We start from the raw sequence: 16,757 nt of genomic DNA, 5'->3' as shown, positions 1-16,757 counted from the left end.
CGGACGAGGCCACGCCCACTCGTTAAATTCACATTAAACGCCTCACATCCCCGCTCATGACGTCACCGAGACACACCCTAACGGGCCGCATCCCCCCCCAGTGACGTCACGAGAGCACACGTGTCCCCCGTCCTGTGACGTCACACTGCTACGACCCACACATTTATGCCTCTATCGTATGACGTCACACAGCCGTACCCCCCCCAAATGCATCACAACCCGCCCCGTGACATCACAGAGCGCACACACAACCCCGGACACACCATGACGTTACAGAGTACGCATACCCCGTCTCATGACGTCACAGTCTCGCCCGATGACGTCACCCCGCACGTCCTCCCCGCGCGGTGCCGCCCTCACTCCCCATCGATCGCTCTGCGCTCGCTCTCTCCCCGCTGGGCGGTCCCGGCAGGCGGCTCAGCCGAGCGCCGAGATGAGCCTGGCCGAGGGCCGCGCCCCGCGGAGAACGGCCGGGAATCGCCTCTCGGGGCTGCTCCAGGCCGAGGAGGAGGACGAGTTCTACCAGACCACCTACGGCGGCTTCAACGAGGCGAGCGGCACCGGGAGGGACCGGCGGGAAAGGGGGAAAACGCGGCGGGAACGGGCCCGGCGCGCGCCCGGCGCTCTGAGGGGGAGGGACGGGGAGTGGCGGGAAACGTGAGGGGAGTGGGGGGGTGGCGGAGGTTGCGGGTCCCGGGTGGGGATGTCCAGGGACGTGGGGATAGCCGAGGGTGAGACATCTCGGGGGCATCACTGGGATCCCCTGAGGTGATCCATCCCCGTGTCCTGTGGGAATCCGGGATAACGGGTGCCGGGGCATCTCCGGGGGATCCATCCCCGGATCCCGCAGGAGTCTGGGCACGACGAGTCCCGTGAAGATCCCTCGGGGTTACCAATGCCGTGTTCCCGATCTCCGGAGTATCCCACAGGAGTCCGGGGATGGCGGGGGGTTCTGGAGGGGCTGATCTCATATTCCCGATGTCCCACAGGAGTCCGGGGATGACGAGTACCGCGGGGAGCACTCGGACAGCGATGACGAGGTGGACTCGGACTTCGACATCGACGAGGGGGACGAGCCGGGCTCGGAGCAGGACGAGGCCGAGCCCCGCCGCCGCCGCCGCGTCCTCACCAAGGCCTACCGGGTACCGAGCCATCCCCGGGGATTCTCCCGGGAAAACCGGCGCCAAATCCACGGTTTTTGGGGTTTTTTTTATCCTCACGGTTCTGTTCCGGTCCTTCAGGAGCCGCTCAAGAGCCTCCGGGCCAAGAAGGCCGAGGGGCCGCGGGGAGGATCCCAGAAAAGTCGGGAGGTGAAATCCATGCCCTTGGAGCTGCAGGAGGATGTGGGAGACAGTGAGTGTGGGGTGGGGTGGGAGGAGTCCGGGGAAATTGGGCTGGGAGCGGGGTTTTGGTGATCCCAGCTGGAAATGGGGTCCTTTGGGGATCTCCTGCTGCAGAAATGGGGTCCTGGGGATCTCCCAGTGCTCTGGGCTGGGAGTGGGATCCCGTGGGAGCACTCCCGGGATTCCAGCTGATCCCAGTGTCCCCGCAGGCCGGAAGCGCGTGCCGCAGTCCCGGCAGGCGTGCCCTGGGAGCGGGATCCTTCGGGAGAACTCCTGCTTCTCCAGGAGCTGGGAACGGGGCCCCGGGGCTCTCTGGGTGATCCGGGCTGGGAGCAGATCCCGTGGCTGATCCCAGTGTCCCCGCAGGCCGGAAGCACATGCGGCAGTCCACGACGGAGCACACCCGGCAGACGTTCCTGCGGCTCCAGGAGCGCCAGGTGCAATCCAAGAGGAAAAAGGGAGGCCCCAACTACGAGCGGCCCCTGACCCAGGAGGAGCTGCTGGAGGAGGCCAAGATCACCGAGGAGATCAACCTGAGATCCCTGGGTGAGTGGGATCAGGATAGCGGGAATGGGGCTGGGGCGCTGAGAAGGGCACAGGGACTGGGATTGGGGTCGGGAACGGGGCTGGGAATGGGACAGGGCTGCCAGCAACGGCACAGGGATCCCAGGAACAGCCCTGGCACCCCTGTTCGGGGCTGAGCCGTTCCCGATGCCATTCCCGACCCTGTTCCCGATGCCAGAGAACTACGAGCGGCTGGAAGCGGACAAGAAGAAGCAGGTGCAGAAGAAGAGGAAGATCGTGGGCCCCGTGATCCGCTACTGGTCCCTGACCATGCCCCTCCTGCCCGAGCCCGGCCGCGACGATCCCGTGGATGTCGAGGGGTGAGTGGCACCACAATCCCAAATCCCAGCCTGGATCCTGCCCTGGAGCTGCTCCAGAGGGGTTGGGCAGCGCCTCGGGGCTCCCAAGTCCCAAATTCCCGTTTTGGGGGGTGGATTTGGGCACTGAATCCCAACCTGGAGCCTCCCTTGGCTCTGTCTCAGCTTTGGAGGGGAAAAGCAGCTCGGAGACCCCAAATCCCATGGGAAAAGCAGAGTTTGGGCACCACCTTGGAACCCCCAAATCCCATTGGAGAAGCAATTTTTGGGCACCCAAATCCCATGGGAAAAGCATGTTTGGGGCCCCAAATCCTGCAGGAAAAGCAGGTTCTGGGCACCACCTTGGAGCCCCGAATCCCATGGGAAAACCAGGTTCTGGGCACCACTTTGGAGCCCCCAAATCCCAAAATCCTGTGTCAGCAGCAGGTTCTGGAGTCCCCAGATCCCCAATCCTGTTGGGAAAGCCGTTTTCAGCCATCACCTTGGATGCTCCAAACCCTGCAGGAAAAGCAGGTCCTGGGCACCACCTTGGCACCCCCAAATCCCGTGGGAAAAGCAGCTTTTGGGCCAAACCCCGGGCTGCTGAGCTTCTCCCAACCCATCCCCGTGCCTGTTCCAGGCTGGACCCCGACTCCCGCCCCGCTCCCGCCCCGTTCTCCCCCGGGAAGTGCTCGCGCACCTTCATCTCCTTCAGCGACGACGCCACCTTCGAGCGCTGCTTCCCCAAGTGCCGGCCCCCGCGGCTGCCGGTGCGGGAGCTGTGCCCCGTCACCCACAAGCCGGCCCTGTACCGCGACCCCATCACCGACATCCCCTACTCCAACGCCCGCGCCTTCCGCATCATCCGCGAGGCCTACAGGAAGTACATCACCGCCCACGGGCTGCCCAGCGCCGCCGCCGCCGCCGCCGCCATGGCAGCGGGCACCGAGGGCCCCGCCGCGCGCCCGGGCCGCCAGAAAATCGTCATCAAACAGAGCGTTCCCAGCGCCTGAGACATGGGATAGCGGGATTCGGGGTAGCAGGGTGTCAGGATAGCGGGGTGTTGGGATAGCGGGATTTGGGATAGCGGGGTGTTGGGATATTGGGATATCGGGGTGTTGGGATATGGGAGTGTCCGGACCCAGAGCCCACCCAGGCTGGTGGAAAATCGTCATCAAACAGAGCATTCCCAGCGCCTGAGACACGCGATAGTGGGATTCGGGATAGCAGGATTCGGGATAGCAGGATTTGGGATAGCAGGATTCGGGATAGCGGGGTGTTGGGATAGCAGGGTGTCAGGGTGTTGGGATATGGGAGTGTCCGGACCTGTAACCCACCCAGGCTGCCAGAAAATCGTCATCAAACAGAGCATTCCCAGCGCCTGAGACGCGGGATAGCGGGATTCAGGATAGCGGGATTCGGGATATTGGGGTGTTGGGATATCAGGGTGTTGGGATATGGGAGCGTCCGGACCTGTAACCCACCCAGGCTGGCAGAAAATCGTCATCAAACAGAGCCTTCCCAGCGCCTGAGACATGGGATAGCGGGATTCGGGATAGCGGGGTAGAGGGGTGTCGGGATATCAGGGTGTTGGGATAGCGGGATTCGGGATAGCGGGGTGTTGGGATATTGGGATATCGGGGTGTTGGGATATGGGAGTGTCTGGACCTGTAACCCACCCAGGCTGGCAGAAAATCGTCATCAAACAGAGCGTTCCCAGCGCCTGAGACGCGGGATAGCGGGATTCGGGATAGCGGGATTCGGGATATTGGGGTGTTGGGATATCAGGGTGTTGGGATATGGGAGCGTCCGGACCTGTAACCCACCCAGGCTGGCAGAAAATTGTCATCAAACAGAGCATTCCCAGCGCCTGAGACATGGGATAGTGGGATTCGGGATAGCGGGATTCGGGATATTGGGGTGTTGGGATATCAGGGTGTTGGGATATGGGAGCGTCCGGACCCAGAGCCCACCCAGGCTGGCAGAAAATCGTCATCAAACAGAGCATTCCCAGCGCCTGAGACATGGGATAGCGGGATTCGGGATAGCGGGATTCGGGATAGCAGGATTTGGGATAGCGGGATTCGGGATAGCGGGGTGTTGGGATATTGGGATAGCGGGGTGTTGGGATATGGGAGTGTCCGGACCTGTAACCCACCCAGGCTGGCAGAAAATTGTCATCAAACAGAGCGTTCCCAGCGCCTGAGACATGGGATAGCGGGATTCGGGATAGCGGGATTCGGGATAGCAGGATTCGGGATAGCGGGATTCGGGATAGTGGGGTGTTGGGATATTGGGGTGTTGGGATAGCAGGGTGTCGGGGTGTTGGGATATGGGAGTGTCCGGACCCAGAGCCCACCCAGGCTGCCAGAAAATTGTCACCAAACAGAGCGTTCCCAGCGCCTGAGACATGGGATAGTGGGATTGGGGATAGCAGGATTTGGGATATTGGGGTGTCAGGATATCGGGGTGTCGGGATATTGGGGTGTTGGGATAGTGGGGTGTTGGGATATGGGAGCATCCGGACCCAGAGCCGAAAATCGTCATCAAACAGAGCGTTCCCAGCGCCTGAGACACAGGATAGCGGGATTCGGGATAGCGGGATTCGGGATAGCGGGGTAGAGGGGTGTCAGGATATCGGGGTGTCGGGATATCAGGGTGTTGGGGTGATGGGATATCAGGGCGTTGGGATATGGGAGCGTCCGGACCCGGAGCCCACCCAGGCTGGCGGAAAATCGTCACCAAACAGAGCATTCCCAGCGCCTGAGACACGGGATTCAGGGTTGCAGGATATCAGGATATCGGGATATTGGGATATCGGGATATTGGGATATCGGCAGCGATGGTTTTATTGAGGGGCTCCACCCGGGACACCAAAAAATAGTCATGAAAGAAAGTGTTCTCGGTGCCTGAAATCCCAGGATTTTGGGATACTGGGATGCCAGGGTACTGGGATGTGCAATCTGGGGTGTTGGGGTATTGGGATGTTGGGATATCGGGATTGACAGCAGCAATGGGTTTGTTGAGGAAGCTCCACCCAGGATTACACAAAATCATCGTGAAGCAAAATGTTCCCAGTGCCTGAAAGCCTGGGATTCTGGGGTATTGGGATTCTGGGGTATTGGGATTTGGGGATTTGGGGTATTGGGATCGACAGCAGCGATGGTTTTGTTGAGGGGCCCCTGCCCGGGACACCGAAAAATCAATGTCAAACAAAGTGTTCCCAGTGCCGGAAATCCTGGGATTTTGGGATATTGGGATTTTGGGATTTGGGGGTACTGGGGCGTGGGGATTTAGGGATACAGGGGTATGGGATCACCCGGAGTGATGATGGGGTTTTTTTGGGGTCGGTGTCCGCCAGGGGTGTTGGAGGAGGGAATAAAGTGGAGGTGGGGCTTGGTTTGTGTGGGGTGGTGAGAGATCCCACAAAAACATGGGGCAGGAGCCCCTTTTCCAGGAGATCCTATGGAAAATGTGGGGCAGGAGCCCCTTTTCCAGGAGATCCTACAATAAATGGTTTGTGGAAGCGTTTTCCAGAAATCCCAGAATAAATATGGAGTGGGAGTCCCTTTTCCCGGAAATCCCACAACAAGCAAGCGTTTTATGGGATCTACATTAACAGGTTTATAGGATCCTCCTCTTTTCCACCAAATCCTACAACAAACAAATGATTTATGGGATCCCCCAGAAGACGGGGCTGTGTGGGATCCCCGTTTTCCAGGAGACCCTACAATGAACAGAGCTTTACGGGATCCCCTTTCCTGGGAAATCCCACAACAAGCAAAGTTCATTCCCAGCTCCCCCAAACCCCTTCACTCCCTGAATTCGGGGCCTGTGGGGCCAAACCCTCCTTGAGACTTGTAGGATCTGTAGGATTTGGGAAGGATCCCCCTTTCCCCGTTCCCCCTGGCGGTTTTTGGGGTGGGAGCCTTGCAGGATCTGTGGGATTCGGGAAGGATCCGCGCTCCCTTCTGCCCCCGGCGGTTTTTGGGGTCGGCGGGGCCCCCGCGGGGCCGGGGCGGGGCCCCCCCGGGGCCCGATAAGGGCCGGGACACGCGATCCGCCCCTCCCGGCCAGAATAAAGCGCTGATCTCATGCCCTGCGCGGCTCCACCGCTTTGGGGTCGGCGCCGGCTTTTGGGATCGGCTTTGGGGTCGGCGCCGGCTTTTGGGATCGGCTTTGGGATCGGCGCCGGCCTTTAGGATCCGCTTTGGGATCAACCCCACAGCTTTGGGATCGGCTCCGCGATTTAGGATCGGCCCCGGGATCAGCCCCGGCGTTTGGGATCGGCCCCAGGTACGGCCCCGCGGGGGTGCCGGGGGTGTCACCCTCCCCCTCCCGCGACACAAATTTTGGGGTGCGGGTTGGGGGCTCCCGGAGCCGCTTCCCGAAGGAATTCCCAAGCTCCGAGGGGGGCGGGGCGCGGCAGGTGTGTCCCCTCCCCCCGGTTTGGGGACATCGCGGAGCGGCGTTTGTGGGGTCGCGACATTTGGGGACTCGGGGCTCGTCCCCTTCTGTCACTCCGGGGGGTTTGGGGGGCTGGAATCTGGGGGGGACGCTGGAATTTGGGGACACGCTGGAATTGGGGAGGGGCAGAGCGGGATGTGCCCCCGCCGGGAGGTGACAGAGCTTGGGGACAACTTCAGGGGACGCTTTTGGGGTGCGCTCGGTGTCCCCAAGCGCTGCTGCCCGCGGTGTCCCCGCAGGGGTGGCACGGAGGGGTCCCCCGGTGTCCCCAGAGCCCGCGGGTGGCACGGAGGGGTCCCCCCGCGTCCCCCGGTGTCCCCCGCGCTGTCCCCCCGCGTCCCGCGGTGTCCCCAGCGCTGTCGCCGCTCTCCGCAGCCATGACGCCGTACCGGCAGGAGCTGGAGAAGTACCGCGACATCGACGAGGACAAAATCCTGCGGGAGCTGTCCCCGGAGGAGCTGGCGCAGCTGGACGCGGAGCTGGCCGAGATGGACCCCGAGGTGGGCGCGGGGGCACGGGGGGGTCCCGCTGGTCCCGGGGGCCACGCGGGGGTGACACGGGCGGTGTCCCCAGAACGTCCTGCTGCCCGCGGGGCTGCGACAGCGCGACCAGACCCAGAAGAGCCCCACGGGACCCCTGGACCGGGACGCGCTCCTGCAGCACCTGGAGAGGCAGGCGCTGGAGGCCGAGGAGCGCCAGGACCTGGTGCCCTTCACCGGCGAGAAGAAAGGTCTGGGGACAGCTGGGGACGGTCTGGGGACATTGAGGGGACATTGAGGGGACGGTCTGGGGACGTTGAGGGGACCGGGCCCCCAGGGTCGGGTATATTTAGCTCGGCCTCGCCAGCGGCTCGGGTGTCCCAGGCGAGCTGGGCCCCCGCCAGCCCCGGGCACGGCCACCACCACTGGCAATGTCACCCCTGGGATGGACACTGGCAGTGTCACCCCCCAGCAGCGCCAGCCCTGGGCACGGTGTCCCCCCCTCAGGCCACATCCCCACGAGCCCCATCAGCCCCATCCCCGGGCAGTGCCACCCTGTCCCTGTGGCCAGTGTCCCGGTGTGCCCAGTGTCCCCAGTGTCCCCAGGCAGCGTGAGCCTCTCCTGGTGCCCGCTGTGACCCCATCCCCGTGTCCCCAGGAAAGCCGTTTGTCCCCAAGGGCCCGGCGCCGGAGCTGCCGCAGGAGGAGCAGGTGACGCTGGAGCCGGAGCTGGAGGAGGCCCTGGCCAATGCCACCGATGCCGAGATGTGCGACATTGCTGGTGGGAATGGGACCGGGAATGGGGTCGGGAATGGGATGGGAATGGGATGTGGGGTCGGGAATGGGATTGGGAATGGGATGGGAACGGGAATGGGATGTGGGATTGGGAATGGGATGGGAATGGGATGTGCGACATCGCTGGTGGGTGCTGAGGAACGGGGCTGGGAAGGGGATGGGGATGAGATAGGCGATGTTGCTGGTGGGTGCCCAGGGAAATGGGAATGGGATGAGGATGGGAATGGGATGGGATTGGGATGGGATTTCCATGGGATGGAGTTGGAACAATGGGAACGAGGCCAGACTCTGCGCAGGTCGGGATCCCCGCAGGGCCGGGATCGGCACCAGGAAGGGCCTCGGCCGAGGGTAACGCTGTCCTGGGGACACCCCTGTGTCACACAACGTCCCACAGCGTCACACGGGGACGGGACACCGAGCACGAGGCCAGCGTGGCACACCTGTCCTGTGTCACTGTCACACACCCCAGTGTCACACACATCCCTGGCACACCTGTCCAGTGTCACTGTCACACACCCCAGTGTCACACACATCCCTGGCACACCTGTCCAGTGTCACTGTCACACACCCCAGTGTCACACACATCCCTGGCACACCTGTCCAGTGTCACTGTCACACACCCCAGTGTCACACACATCCCTGGCACACCTGTCCAGTGTCACTGTCACACACCCCAGTGTCACACACATCCCTGGCACACCTGTCCAGTGTCACTGTCACACACCCCAGTGTCACACACATCCCTGGCACACCTGTCCAGTGTCACTGTCACACACCCCAGTGTCACACACATCCCTGGCACACCTGTCCAGTGTCACTGTCACACACCCCAGTGTCACACACGTTGTCCCCCAGGGTCACACTCGGTCCCCCCTCACCCTCTGTGTCCCCTCAGTTAAAGCAGCTCTGACCCCACCTTCGGCTCTCAGAGCCACCTCCCCGAGGGGACAGCGGGCTCCTGTGTCCCCTGATGTCCCCAATGTCCCCCTGATGTCCCCCTGATGTCCCCGCAGCCATCCTGGGCATGTACACGCTGATGAGCAACAAGCAGTACTACGATGCCATCTGCAGCGGGAACATCTGCAACACCGAGGGCATCCACAGTGAGTGACCCGGGGACACAGCCGGGGACAGCGCCGGGGGACATGGGGACAAACCCCTGGGACAGGGGATGTGGGGACAAACCCCTGGGACAGGGGACATGGGGACAAACAGCTCCCCGGGGCGGTTGGGGCAGGATTTGGGGACCCCGAGCGCTGTCCCTGTGGTGTCACCCACGGTGTCCCCGTGTCCCTGAGCACCATCCCCACGTGTCACCCGCGCTGTCCCCGTGTCCCAGGCGTGGTGCAGCCGGACCGGTACCGGCCGGTGCCGGACGAGCCCCCGAACCCCACGAACGTGGCCGAGACGCTGCAGCGGCTGCAGGACAATGACCCCGCGCTGCTGGACGTCAACCTCAACAACATCAAGGTGACACCGCGCTGCCACTGTCCCCAGGCTGTCCCCAGGGGGGCCCCAGGGTGAGGGGTCCCACCCGGGGTGTCCCCAACGTCCCCTGTCCCCAGGACATCCCAATCCCCACGCTCGAGGCCATCTGCGAGGCCATCAAGACCAACACCCACGTGCGCAGCCTCAGCCTGGTGGCCACGCGCAGCAACGACCTCGTGGCCAACGTGAGTCCCCAAATGTCCCCAGCTGTCCCCTCAGGGGGTGGGGACGGTCCCTGCCCTGTGTGCCCCGTGTCCCCGGCCAGTTTGGGGACAGTCCCCACCCCCGATGTGACCCTTGGCTGCCACTCCGGTGTCCCCGCGGTGTCCCCCAGGCGGTGGCGGCGATGCTGGAGCAGAACCAGAGCCTGCAGAGCCTCAACCTCGAGTCCAACTTCATCACCAGCGCGGGGATGCTGCGGGTCCTGGCGGCCATCGGCCACTGCCGGACACTGACCGAGCTCCGCGTGGACAACCAGGTGACAGGGACAGCAGGGACAGCGGGGACAGCGGGGACAGCGGGGCTGTGACAGTGACCTCGGTGTCCCCAACCCCGCAGAGCCAGCGCCTCGGGGACTCGGTGGAGATGGCCATGGCGGCCATGCTGGAGCAGTGCCCGGCCGTGCTGCGCTTCGGTTACACCTTCACCCTGCAGGGCCCCCGGGCGCGCGCGGCCGCCGCCCTCACCCGCAACAACGAGCTCCGTGAGTGTCCCCGCTGTCACCAAATGTCCCCAAATGTCACCTGGGGTCACCTCAGAGCTGAGCCCGCCTCGGAACGAGCTCCAGGAGTGTCCCTGAGGCTCCCCAGGGGTCACCTCAGGGGGTCTGGGGCAGTGAAACCCAGATCTGAGCCCCCTCCCGTTGTGAAGAGCTCCTGAGGGTCCCCAGGTGTCCCCTCCAGGCGGGAATTTGGGGTCCCACCCCTGACTCCCCCCTTTTCTCTCCCCCCAGGTCGCCAACAGAAGAAATCTTGAAATTCCCCCCGGCCCTGGCCCGAGCTCAGGAGCCGGAGGGAATAAAGCTGGGAAAACACTGGAAAAACGCGGATTTGGGGTCCCTCTGTGGTTTGGGATTTTGGGATGGGCCGAGTCCCCCCGGATCTGTGGGAGACCCCAAATCCCCCGATTCAGGGGCTCCTGAGGCGTCTGTAGCAAAATCCCATAAATTCAGGGGGGGATCCCACAGGGAGCCCCCCGGGGATGGGGGAACAGGGCCAGGAGGGGCCAGGAGGGGCCAGGAGGGGCCAGGAGGGGCCAGGAGGGGCCAGGCCCAGCCCCAACTCCCCCAGGCCAAGCGGGAAAACCCCGGAACCCCCAAATCCCGGACGATTCCCAACGCTCCGACACCTCCGTGTCGTCTCCAGGCCTGTATTCCCGGGGCTCTGGGGACATTTGGGGACATTTGGGGCCATCTGGGGCCATTTGGGGCCGCCGGGGGGGTCAGGCCGGCGGCAGCAGCGGCGGCTCCTCCTCGTCGGAGTCGAACTCGGCGTTCCCGTCCTTCACCCAATTCCCGGCGGGATCCTGGAGCCAGCCCCGGCTGGGAGCGGAGGGAGCGTCAGGGACGGGACTGGGGGGGCTCATGGGGATTTTGGGATTTTTTGGGATACTTTTGAGATTTTTTTGGGGATATTTTTGGGATATTTCTGGGGATTTTTTGGGACATTTCAGGGGGAATTTTTGGGGGATGTTTTGGGGGATTTTGGGAGATTTTTTTTCCTGTTCTTCAGGATTTTTTGGGGGGGACTTTCTGGGGTTTTTTTGGGAGATTTTTCTCGGATTTTCTTTTTCATTTTTTGGGATTTTTGAAGATCTTTTGGGAGGATTTTTGGGGGATTTCTTGGGGGATTTTTTTGACTTTTGGGGATATTTTTTGGGATTTTTTTGGTGGGATTTTTCCCGGGATTTCCAGAGCCCAACCCACCTGCGCAGGTGCAGGTGGTGCCGCAGGATCCGGAGCCGTTCCGGGCTCAGCCCCTCGGAAAATCGGGAATTTCCTTTCTTTCCCGCCTTGGGAACGCCTGGGGGAGGGAGGAGAGGGCTGTGGGAACTCTGGGAATGGGGAATTTCCAGGAAAACTCCCTGGAATGGGGCGGGGCTGTCTCACCCTCTCTGTGTGTGGGGCCGGAGCCTTCGGGGTTCCCGGGATTCCGGGGTGCCTCTGGCGCTGTCTGGGAATTGTTTGGGATCATCCCGGAGGTCCCGGCCCGGGAGCTGCTGCCCTTGGTCCTGGGAGGGGGAAGGGAGCGGGGATGAATCCCATCAAGTTCCCTTTCCTGGGAATTCTATGTTTCCCTCCTCCTCCTCCTCATCCCACCAGTCCCTTCCCAGGAATTCCAGATCTTTCCCTGACCCTTCCAGTCCCTTTCCCAGGAATCCTGTCGCTCTTCCCAGCTTTTCAGCTTCCCAGGGAATCCTGGAGCTTTTCCCGGCTTTTCCTGGTGTCCTGCACCCACCAGTCCCTTTCCTAGAAATCCCAGAGCTTTTCCCAGCTTTTCCCGGTGTTCCTGGGCCCCTTTCCCAGGGATCCCATGGCTTTCCCCAGCTTTTCCCAAGGTTCCTGGGTCCCTTTCCCAGCTTTTCCCGGTGTCCCCGTGTCCCTTTCCCGTCTTTTCCCTGTTTTTCCCGGTGTCCCTGACCCCGCTCTCCGGCAGCAGCTGCTGTAGGGAGCCGATTTCAGGAGCGCGCTCCGGGCGATCCGACGGGTCCGGGCCAGCAGCGGGGCCTGGGGACAGCGACAGGCTCAGGCCACGCCCACGGGGACACACCCAGGGGGACACACCCACGGGGACACACCCACGGGGACACACCCACAGGGGACACACCCACAGGGACACCCAGGGACACACCCACAGGGGACACACCCACAGGGACACACCCACGGGGACACACCCACGGGGACACACCCACAGGGACACACCCACGGGGACACACCCACGGGGACACACCCACGGGGACACCCACAGGGGACACACCCACGGGGACACACCCACGGGGACACACCCACGGGGGACACACCCACGGGGACACACCCACAGGGACACCCAGGGACACACCCATGGGGGGACACACCCACAGGGACACACCCACAGGGGACACACCCACGGGGACACACCCACGGGGACACACCCACGGGGACACACCCAGGGACACACCCACAGGGACACACCCACAGGGACACACCCACGGGGGACACACCCACAGGGGACACACCCACAGGGACACACCCACGGGGACACACCCACGGGGGACACACCCACAGGGGACACACCCACGGGGGACACCCACGGGGGACACACCCACAGGGGACACACCCACAGGGGACACACCCACGGGGACACACCCACAGGGGACACACCCACAGGGGACACACCCACGGGGACACCCACGGGGACACACCCACGGGGACACACCCACGGGGACACACCCAGGGGGACACACCCAGGGGGACACACCCAGGGGGACACACCCACAGGGGACACACCCACGGGGACACCCACGGGGACACACCCACGGGGACACACCCACGGGGACACACCCACAGGGACACACCCACGGGGGACACACCCACGGGGACACACCCAGGGGGACACACCCAGGGGGACACACCCACAGGGGACACACCCACAGGGGACACACCCACGGGGACACACCCAGGGGGACACACCCACGGGGACACACCCACAGGGGACACACCCACGGGGACACACCCAGGGACACACCCACGGGGACACACCCACAGGGACACACCCACCTGCAGAGCCGGGGCCACGCCCGAGGCCTCCTGGGGTCCCTGTAGGGTCACCTGGGGCGAGCGGTGCCGGCCGTAGGAGCGCTGCAGGCCTGGGACAGGGAGGGGACACGGGAACGTGGGGATGGGGACAGGGAGGGGACAGGGAGGGGACAGGGGGACGTGGGGATGGGGACAGGGAGGGGACAGGGAGGGGACAGGGGGACGTGGGGACAGGGGGATGTGGGGACGGGGACACAAGGACAGGGAGGGGACAGGGAGGGGACACGGGGACAGGGATGTGGGGACAGGGAAGGGACACAGGGGACAAGGGGACAGGGGGATGTGATGACACAAGGACAGGGAGGGGACAGGGAACAGGGGATGTAGGGACGAGGAAGGGGACACAGGGACAGGGATGTGGGGACAGGGAAGGGGACACGGGGCCCCCCCGCCCCTCACTCACTGTCCAGGTGCTTCCTGCCCGCCCTGTGCAGCACCAGCGTCTCCAGAGTGTCACACACGGGCCGGTGGGGACACACCGAGCACGCCAGCCTGGCGGGGACAGCGTGGGGACACCCTGGGGACACCGCCAGGAGCCCCCAGACTCGGGCCAGGGCAGGGGGACAATGTCAGGACCCCCCAAAGCGGTGTCCAGAGATGGGGGGACACCCTGGGGACACCCTGGGGACACCCGGGGACAGAGGGACCCTCACCTGCCGTCGCGCAGCAGCAGCGCCTCGTCCTCGGGGATGGCGCTGGCCAGCAGCTCGGCCACGCGGCGTTTCTGGGGGGCAGCGGGGTCACCTGAGGGGCCACCCCCGCCCTGTCCCCACTGCGTCCCCCGCTGCGGCCCCGGACTGTCCCCCCGCAGCTCGAGGACCCTCGGAGCCCGGCGGGACGAACTGGACTCGGGGAAGGACCGAGGGGACCTCCAAGGGGCTGAGGGGACAAAGGGAGACCCCGGGAAGGGTTGGGGGTCCCCGGGGGTTCAGGGAAGGGCTCAGGGGACCCGGGGAAGGACGGAGGGGGCCTCAAGGGGACTGAGGGGACACGGAGGGGACCCAAGGAAGTGTTGGGGGTCCCGGGGGGGGGGGTTCAGGGAAGGGTTGGGGGGACCCGGGGAGACCCAAGGAAGGGCTCAGGGGACCCGAGGGGTTCAGGCCGCGCCCAGGGGGTGAAGCCGGCGGTGGCGCGGGGAGGCCGGGACCGGGATTGGGGGTGCCGGGGGTCCTCGAGAGGTGTCCGGGGAGGGGTCCCGGGGAGTCCCGGCCCCACCTGCAGCGCCCCGAGCGGCCCCGGGTCGGTCTCGTCGCGCTTGAAGGACATGGCGGCTCCCGCCAGGCCGCGGTCACCATGGCAACTGCGCCGCCGCTTCCGGGTTGCGCTTCCCAGCGGGCAGTGCGCGGGGAAACCGACCAATCAGCGAGCGCTCGGCGCGACCCCGCGGTATGATGGGAGTTGTAGTTTGGATGCGGGGATCCACCGTGAAGATGGCGGCGGAGTTAGCCCGTCCAGGACTACAGCTCCCAGAAGGCGCCGCGAGGCCGCGCCGGTTCGGCGGGGCCCGGAGCCGAGCGCGCCCCGTGAGCGGCGGGGCCGGGCGGGACCCCCGGGCGGGACCCCCGGGCCGGGAGCCCCGGGCGGGCCATGGCGGGGAGCGGCGGAGCGGGGGCGGCCCCGCGGGAGCACCGCCTGCAGCCCGGGGACACCCTGCCGGGGCTGGCGCTGCGCTACGGGGTGACGGTGAGCGGCCCCGGGGCACCGGGGGGACGGAAAGCCCCAGGGGTCATCCCGGGCCCCTCCTGTCCCGGTTCGCTTCCCTCGCCCGGCCCGGTCCGCATCGCGTCCTGTCCCTGTCCCCTTCCCGTCCCTGTCCCTGTCATCGGTCCCCGTCCCACCTCATCCAATCCCTGTCCCCATCCCCGTCCCTGTTCTCGTCCTGTCTCCATCTCATCCAATCTTTATCCTTGTCCCTGTCCCTGACCCCGTCCCATCCCATCCCTGTTCCTGTCCTCATCCCATCCCATCCCATCCCATCCCATCCCATCCCATCCCATCCCATCCCATCCCATCCCATCCCATCCCTGTCCCCACCCTGTCCCCATCCCATTCCCATCCCATCCCACGGATCCCATCCCATCCCTGTCCCCATCCCATTCCCGTCCCCATCCCATGGATCCCATCCCATGGATCCCATCCCATGGATCCCATCCCATCCCATCCCTGTCCCCATCCCACGGATCCCACGGATCCCATCCCGCTCCCGCCCCGCAGATGGAGCAGATCCAGCGCGCCAACCGCCTCTACGCCTCGGACACCATCTTCCTGAAGCCCACCCTGCTCATCCCGGCCCCGGCGCGGCCCCAGGGGCCCTTCCCGAGGGATCGGGACCGGGATCGGGACCGGGACGTTCCCGGGGATGCCCCTGGGGACAGCCCGGAGCCCCCCAGCCCCTCCCGCCACGACCTCTCGGCCTCGGATTTCCTGCAGCGCTTGGACGCCGAGATCGGCCGCTCCAAGGAGGCGGCGGCGCAGCGGCTGCGGGGCCACGACAGCGGGTGGGAACTGGGGCAAACTGGGAGGGAACTGGGACAAACCGGGCTGGAAACTGGGGGAAATTCTGGGGGGGAAATTGGGGCAAAATTTGGGGGAAAATGGGGGTGAAATTGGGGCTTCTCGGCCACTCCGAGGAGGCGGCGGCAGCGGCGCAGCGGCTGCGGGGTAACGACAGCGGGTGGGAACTGGGGGGAAACTGGGGGGGAACTGGGAGGGGAACTGAGGAGAAATGGGGGGAAAACTGGGGGGGAAATGGGGAAAAATTGGAGCAAAATCGGGGGTAAAATTTGAGCTAAATTGGGGCAAAACTGAGGTGGAATTGGGGGGAAAATCGGGATAAAAATTGTGGAAAAAATTGGGCAGAATTGGGGGGAAGTTTGGGAAAACTGGGGGGGGGGAAAATGGGACAAAATTGGGGTGAAATTGGGGTTCCTCGGGCCGGGGGTGGTGGCGGGGCCGCCCTCGGTGTCAGCGCCGTGTCCCCGCAGCCCCGGCCCGGCCGGGGGCGGCCGCAGCCCCTCGTCCCCGCGGGGGGCCCGGCTCGGACCCCGGCCCCTGACCAGGACCCCGCGGGCGGCCGCGCTCAGGGACGCCGAGGACGAGATCTTCACCTTGTGACAGCGGGGACAGAGGGGACAGTGGGGACAGAGGGACACCCAGGACATCGGGAATGGGACACTGGGGACACCCAGGACACCCAGGACACCACGAATGGGACACTGGGGACACCAAGGACACCCAGGACAGTGGGAGCCGGACACTGGGGACACCCAGGACACCGGGAATGGGACATTGGGGACACCCAGGACACCCAGGACACCGGGAATGGGACACTGGGGACACCCAGGACACCCAGGACAGCGGGAATGGGACACTGGGGACACCAAGGACACCCAGGACATTGGGAATGGGACACTGGGGACACCCAGGACACCCAGGACATCGGGAATGGGACATTGGGGACACCCAGGACACCCAGGACACCGGGAATGGGACACTGGGGACACCCAGGACACCCAGGACAGTGGGAGCCGGA

The 16,757-nt window shown here is 64.6% G+C and overlaps 4 protein-coding genes across 6 annotated transcripts in view; 3 read left to right on the top strand and 1 right to left on the bottom strand.

The window, feature by feature from the left end:
* The first annotated feature begins 417 nt into the window (after nucleotides 1-417).
* On the top strand, nucleotides 418-5,774 carry VPS72 (vacuolar protein sorting 72 homolog). Of its 3 annotated transcripts, none has more exons than XR_014227139.1 (7): nucleotides 418-550; nucleotides 990-1,142; nucleotides 1,242-1,353; nucleotides 1,710-1,889; nucleotides 2,086-2,227; nucleotides 2,844-3,294; nucleotides 3,464-5,773. XR_014227139.1 is itself a non-coding variant. In XM_082298555.1 (7 exons), the coding sequence occupies exons 1-6, from the start codon at nucleotides 434-436 to the stop codon at nucleotides 3,214-3,216; spliced, it is 1,077 nt and encodes a 358-aa protein (XP_082154681.1). In that variant the 5' UTR covers nucleotides 418-433; the 3' UTR covers nucleotides 3,217-3,247; nucleotides 4,641-5,769. The 3 variants fall into 3 exon arrangements, 2 of the variants coding, with proteins under 2 accessions (XP_082154681.1, XP_082154680.1); XM_082298555.1 differs by having other exon boundaries at nucleotides 2,844-3,247; nucleotides 4,641-5,769; XM_082298554.1 differs by having other exon boundaries at nucleotides 2,844-5,774.
* Nucleotides 5,775-6,358: 584 nt separating this feature from the next.
* TMOD4 (tropomodulin 4) lies at nucleotides 6,359-10,474 on the top strand. Its single transcript, XM_082298911.1, has 11 exons — nucleotides 6,359-6,393; nucleotides 6,445-6,499; nucleotides 7,046-7,170; nucleotides 7,244-7,400; nucleotides 7,808-7,930; nucleotides 8,958-9,047; nucleotides 9,284-9,414; nucleotides 9,510-9,617; nucleotides 9,767-9,910; nucleotides 9,991-10,135; nucleotides 10,385-10,474. Exons 3-11 carry the CDS (start codon nucleotides 7,048-7,050, stop codon nucleotides 10,405-10,407), a joined length of 1,044 nt encoding a protein of 347 aa, XP_082155037.1. The 5' UTR covers nucleotides 6,359-6,393; nucleotides 6,445-6,499; nucleotides 7,046-7,047; the 3' UTR covers nucleotides 10,408-10,474.
* A 332-nt stretch (nucleotides 10,475-10,806) lies between these two features.
* LOC309583179 (rho guanine nucleotide exchange factor 11-like) overlaps nucleotides 10,807-16,757 on the bottom strand; it is a 47,439-nt gene continuing 41,488 nt past the window's right edge. The window contains exons 39-45 of the mRNA XM_082298729.1: nucleotides 13,879-13,949; nucleotides 13,629-13,717; nucleotides 13,187-13,275; nucleotides 12,072-12,157; nucleotides 11,540-11,661; nucleotides 11,357-11,453; nucleotides 10,807-10,972 (exon numbers count right to left, since the gene is read on the bottom strand). Of these exons, the coding sequence (XP_082154855.1) occupies nucleotides 10,873-10,972; nucleotides 11,357-11,453; nucleotides 11,540-11,661; nucleotides 12,072-12,157; nucleotides 13,187-13,275; nucleotides 13,629-13,717; nucleotides 13,879-13,949 (654 nt within the window). The 3' untranslated portion in view covers nucleotides 10,807-10,872. The remainder of the gene's footprint in view (nucleotides 10,973-11,356; nucleotides 11,454-11,539; nucleotides 11,662-12,071; nucleotides 12,158-13,186; nucleotides 13,276-13,628; nucleotides 13,718-13,878; nucleotides 13,950-16,757) is intronic.
* LYSMD1 (LysM domain containing 1) lies at nucleotides 14,737-16,344 on the top strand. Its single transcript, XM_082298730.1, has 3 exons — nucleotides 14,737-14,908; nucleotides 15,440-15,723; nucleotides 16,210-16,344. The coding sequence occupies exons 1-3, from the start codon at nucleotides 14,813-14,815 to the stop codon at nucleotides 16,337-16,339; spliced, it is 510 nt and encodes a 169-aa protein (XP_082154856.1). The 5' UTR covers nucleotides 14,737-14,812; the 3' UTR covers nucleotides 16,340-16,344.

Source organism: Coloeus monedula, assembly GCF_965178545.1.
Source record: "Coloeus monedula genome assembly, chromosome: 29".
In the NCBI taxonomy this organism is placed as follows: Eukaryota; Metazoa; Chordata; class Aves; order Passeriformes; family Corvidae; genus Coloeus; species Coloeus monedula.
Note: the sequence above shows the minus strand (reverse complement) of the source record. Positions and strands in the feature narration are given on the sequence as shown.